The following is a 5,427-nucleotide window of genomic DNA, read 5'->3' on the forward strand; positions in this document are numbered from 1 at the left end:
CCGTTTCATATCTAAGGTTCTCATTGCTGTCGCTCCTCACTCTGATTAGCTAGCAGGGCCTGCCAAAAGTTCTGGGAATCTAACAGGGCCATAGCTGCCAGTTACAGTCTTCTGCTGGAGTTTTAAAATACCTTTAAATATTTAATTAAAGAAACTGTTAATGACTCTTGTTTTTTTAAAAATACATCTAACGTAAAATTAAAAAATATCAAATGGGCTACTGCAAAAATGTGGCCTGTTGGACCGTATATAATGTCGGTGTCAGTTGCCTCAGCAAGGTCTTTCCACATAACAGATCATAAGCACTTTTTTTGTTGTAAGCTCAAAGAAGAGATGGCATTTTGGGAAGACTGTCTCTCTCATGCATAGCTTGAGGTAAAGAATGAGGCATTCTGCAACATGTAGTCCCAGTTCTGTCTTTAAATGTGTGGCGAGCTGTGCTGGTGCCAGCTCTGGAGGGAAAGCGAGCGTGTGTGTAGGTGTGGGTGGGCGAAGGGGTAAATTTCATTTCAAGGGCTGATCTCTAAACAGTTCTACAAGCTAAGCAATGTGAGCCTAATATTCTAATTCCAACGGGACTCTTGACATTGTGTAGTAAAACTGCTTATTAAATTACAATCGAGAAAAAAAACAGGAGGTAGACACTATTCAGCTGGCAGCATGTGGAAAAAAAAGGCTGAATTCTAATTATTTGAATAGCAGCAGTGTTAGCGTTCTTTTACTATGTGAAAATAAAATTAGCTTATCACTGCTACCATTATTAATGTATGAGATGAGGCAGAAACACAATTTGGTTCCTAACACCCCCTCTGCCCCTTCCCCCTGCCCCCCAAATGAGAGCAAATAACCTAAAAGCAAAACAGGCTTGCATAAGGGTTGTCTGATGCAGGGAGCTGTGACAGATTTCATTGCTACAGTAGTAAAATGTGGATGATTTATAAATTATATTAATTTGAAGGTGAAGCATTGTGTAAACAGTAAGCATTGTATTCATTATTTTCCCAGTTAGATCAAAATGTAAAAAGACTTGTCCAATATCACTAACACTGTTTATTACTCTAATCAGAAACAGGAAATATATTTTCAGCTATTCTAAACCTTATGTGTTCTTTTATTATGCATGAGCAGCTATTACTACTGTTCAATCATATACATCTCTTAAGGTAGTCATATTGCAATCTCTGTCTTTTGAATGGCTTTCAAATAAAGACAACAACTTTTTTGCATAAAAAGATACTCTGCAAACATAATTAAGTATTGAAATTTACATTTTTATGAATATAACATCTTCATACATAAGATGATTCCATTGTAAAAATTTTAGAGGTTTTGCTTCACTTTGTCATTAGAGCCAGCACAAAAGAATTTTATTTTACATTGCAACACTGAGCACATCTTATGCCCTTGAACGCGCACTGCCTTGAATTTTGTTAAGACTCTGTTCTCCATTCTCATTTTCACACTCAACGAGCCACTACTGTTTCAGTCCAAAAGGGATCAGTCAGCAAAGCTGTATCATGAAACTAGTTGTAGAGTCTAATCAGATTCTTTAAAACTCATTTATATTTAGCCTATAGTCACAAATCTAGCTGCAAATTCTGCTCAAGATGTGGCCTCTTTTTTGAGTATAACTGGGGAATACATAATCAGATTTATGAAAAGAACAGACTTAAAAAAATAATTTTCCTATTATATTATCCATATTATTTATAAACATTAAAAGTAAAATCTATAAATATCCAAATGCTTTTTATTTGCATGTATAGATTTGTGTTTTCCCTAGAAGTAGATATTTAATTATTAACATAAGACTTTTCATTAAAATTCAAAAAATAATAAATTATTAATAAAACTCTCCAAATCAGAAATGTAGGCGCATAGTAAATTTGTTGAGTCATCAGTTTGTCTTGACAAGCAAAGTCTTACAGTAACACAACCATCTAAACGGGTAGACTTTTCTTCCTGTCATCTCCGGAGATACGTGATAAGGAAAGAAAATACGGAGTTTTTCTTTTGCATCCTCCCTCGAATGCAGGTGTGGCACTCCAGACACTACCTCGAGCGGACACAAAAGGCATCAAGGGGGATTGCTTCGTAAGAAGAGGTTCAGACAGTGAACTCTTGTGTTGGAACAAGAATATCATCTTCGATGTCATTTGTCAGCCAGGCCTGGTTCCCTGCTGCCGAGGAAGGGCTGTTAGGGCCGTCGGGGCAATGTCTCCTGCGATATGGATCGGCAGGAATGTTGTTTACCTTTTTAACAGTGCGTGTGTCCAGGTGCAAAGAATGAGTTAAATGCCTACCACGACCCTGTGACTTAGGCCAGGAAAATACCGATTGTCCCCAAAACTCTGCAGAAGCCAGGGATCTAAGGATGGAATTACATAAGTTTGGCGGTGAAAAGTTTAAAAATAAAGGACTAAACCAAATCCAGTAGAAAGGATAAGGCCCATAGCTCTGTGGTGTGAGGAGGTATTTTGGACTATACTCAGCAGTTAGAGCCTAAAACTGCCTGTTTATCAGAGGACACATCCTTTTGGTTAGACAGCCCAGGGTGTAGTGGGGCACTTGAGTATCTAAATATTCCACTGCCTCAGGAAGCTTGGACTCAGTATCCCACCAAAACACCATTGCAACCATACCGTGAGATCAAACACCAAATGCTCCCATCCAGTTTGTTTAGAAGGTTTAACTATTCCCTGGGGAAGAGACAAGAAATTAGGCCGATCTTTCCTTGGAGAATGTCCTATCACAAATCTCCTTTGTCACCTTATTTCTTCATTCTCATACCCAAAAGCACTTGGAATTGCTTCCCAAGGGGCAGAGCTGTACCGGGAAGGGACGGGGAGCGTCACGCCCTGCAGTGCTGGCTCGGGCAGGCTCAGGGATGGCAGCGGGTGGGGCGTAAAGCTCTCTGCATCTCTGACGTGCCAGAGGAGCGATCTGGCCACCAGGATACTGGATTAAGAAAAGAGGGTGGGGGAGGTACTTGGTATTACCTTTACTTTACTACTGCTAAAATCAGGAGGTGGTTTGCGACCGACTTCAACCACAGCTGAGCAAGCAAAGGCTTTAAAAAAGCAGCCGCAAAAAACATACAAAGGATATCTGGACTACTATCATCACTATCATACAGCACAAATGTTAACCGTACATTCTTCCGCAGCAGGCGAGACCCGGCGATGAGAAGTTAGCTTACTGGCACATCACCACACTCACAGCGCTTTGCTTTTGAACACTTTTCGGTAGAACAAACATCTTCTTAGTCAGTTGAAGTCAGGCCTCAACAACTCGCAGACAATTTTTTTATATATTCAAAGCAAGTTAACAGAGATTTACATACTTGTTTTTAACTGTGGCTTCTCTTCAATTGCCAAACGGATGTTCTAGTTCATTTCTTCTTTTGTTTCTGTCAGAAATATAATTATAATGTGGAGCAGAATCTATTACTGCTTGTTGAAAGCAACTACTGCCAAGTGAGCTCAGCTCTACTGACTGCCGCCTTCTACCATCTAGTGGCACCTTAACCATACTGCTTGCTCTCTCTGCTTATTTAAAAGAGTTCTATGGAGAATGATAATAAACATATACTTTTGAAAAGATAAATGTATCTGGAGAAGAAATACTTTGTTGTGAAAAGGGAAAACAGTTTTCATACCTAAACTATTTATGGGAGAACAGATCAGGTTCAATGGTATAAATTACTGACGTCAGAGAAAAATTGTGTGTGCTGTGGTCTTGTAAAGAGTAAGTCAGATTTGTTGATTGAATTCTTACAGATTTTTTTTTTGTGGTAGCACTTGGATTTTAGGTTGAAAGCTGCAGAACGAAAGTATTCAATATCCTAAGGAAAACCTTATTAGAAACACACTTGGTTTGCTATTTACCTGGTTATTTAAAGGGCACAACAAAAATTTGAAAAGAACATAAAGAATAAAGAGTAATAGAAAGGCTATAGTTTCCTTTCTGCTTACATAATTCTATTAAGTGCTTTCAGTGCTCCAATTTGCAATAGATGTTTCATTTAAAAAAAAAAAAAAAGATTAAATGTCAATGTACCAGAAATTTCAGGCTTGGGATGTTTTCAATCAAAAGGCATGTTCTGACTAATTATATGACTCTGAACAAACATGAATAATTTAAAATGCTTTTTGTTCTTTGAACTGAGATTTCTTTTTTTCACAAAGTGCTATTTTTGGTGAAATAGGCTACAAATGACATGAGATTTTTATCAAATTCTAAAAAAGATATATTGCTTCCTTTTTCACTTGCAGCAAATTGACAAGGCAAATTGACAGAAGGCAGAATGTAGAATCCCAGCATCCAGGATAGCATTTGTTTTCTTTTCTTTTAAACATTTGCCATTCTGTATTCTGTCATATTGATAAGTTGTCAACATATTTTCCAGGGTGGGAAAATCCCCATAAGGTGGACCGCTCCTGAAGCTATAGCTTATCGGAAGTTCTCTTCGGCAAGCGACGCGTGGAGCTATGGGATTGTAATGTGGGAGGTGATGTCCTATGGTGAGAGACCATACTGGGAGATGTCCAACCAGGATGTAAGTACTGCCGAGGACTAATTGCAAGTTGTTGAACTGTTCCTTCAAAATGACTGACACTCCCTGCCCTGCTTTGCTTTCCCATTCACTTTCTAGGCTGGAACCTCAACTTATTTAAATTGGCATAACTCTATTCAACTTCAATGGGTTAGTTACTTTACGAAATCTGAAGACCTGGCCCTCTACAACTAAAACCTTGACTAGCTTTATCCTATGGATTAAAGACATTACAAAGAGTCATAGGCAGCTTGACAGGTTTTGATGCTGACTATATGTGGTTTTCACCTAAACCCCTGGGAATCTTCATCAGATATCCAAGTTGATGCAGTTCTCAGTTAAGTTATAAATAAAAACTTGATGGAATACTGGAACTATTCTGATGACAAAGTTGTCCCATTATCTCCAGTACAGTCTGACAGTACCCTTCAATGGATGTACATGGTTAAATTCTAAAAGAGTTAAGCTGCCATGAGAAATTTATTTGCCTATTATCCTTTCTAAGAATTAGTTCTGCTTTCCTTAAAAACTATGTATATGCTTAACCACAGTGCAGGACAGGAGTCCTCCCTCATAACAAAGTTATGTTTTCCTCTGACTTTTTTTTTTTTTTTTTCCAAAAGTTGTGGCCAAATAAGCCTTCTCTATTAAATAAACCACATTTGCTTCTAGTAAAATTGAAAGCATGTCCTAGAAAATGAAGCATGGGAAAAGGGGAATGCCTTTTTCTCCACCACAATTTAAATTTTCACTAATTCTCTTGTTTGATGGATCCCCACAACAGCTCAAACTGGTATACTCAGTCTTCACAGCAGCTGTCAATCTCTATGTCAAAATGCAGAATATTACAGAATCACAGAATCACTAAGGTT

The 5,427-nt window shown here is 38.1% G+C and overlaps 1 protein-coding gene across 1 annotated transcript in view; it reads left to right on the top strand.

Annotated features, from left to right (window-relative positions):
• Window positions 1–4,558, top strand: part of LOC104628302 (ephrin type-A receptor 6-like) — a gene marked incomplete at its 3' end in the record, with an annotated part of 71,550 nt that extends 66,992 nt beyond the window's left edge. The window contains exon 3 of the mRNA XM_010296834.1: window positions 4,409–4,558. Within this exon, the coding sequence (XP_010295136.1) occupies window positions 4,409–4,558 (150 nt within the window). The remainder of the gene's footprint in view (window positions 1–4,408) is intronic.
• Between the last annotated feature and the right edge of the window lie 869 nt (window positions 4,559–5,427).

This window comes from Phaethon lepturus, unplaced genomic scaffold (genome assembly GCF_000687285.1).
Source record: "Phaethon lepturus isolate BGI_N335 unplaced genomic scaffold, ASM68728v1 scaffold18431, whole genome shotgun sequence".
Taxonomy (NCBI): domain Eukaryota; kingdom Metazoa; phylum Chordata; class Aves; order Phaethontiformes; family Phaethontidae; genus Phaethon; species Phaethon lepturus.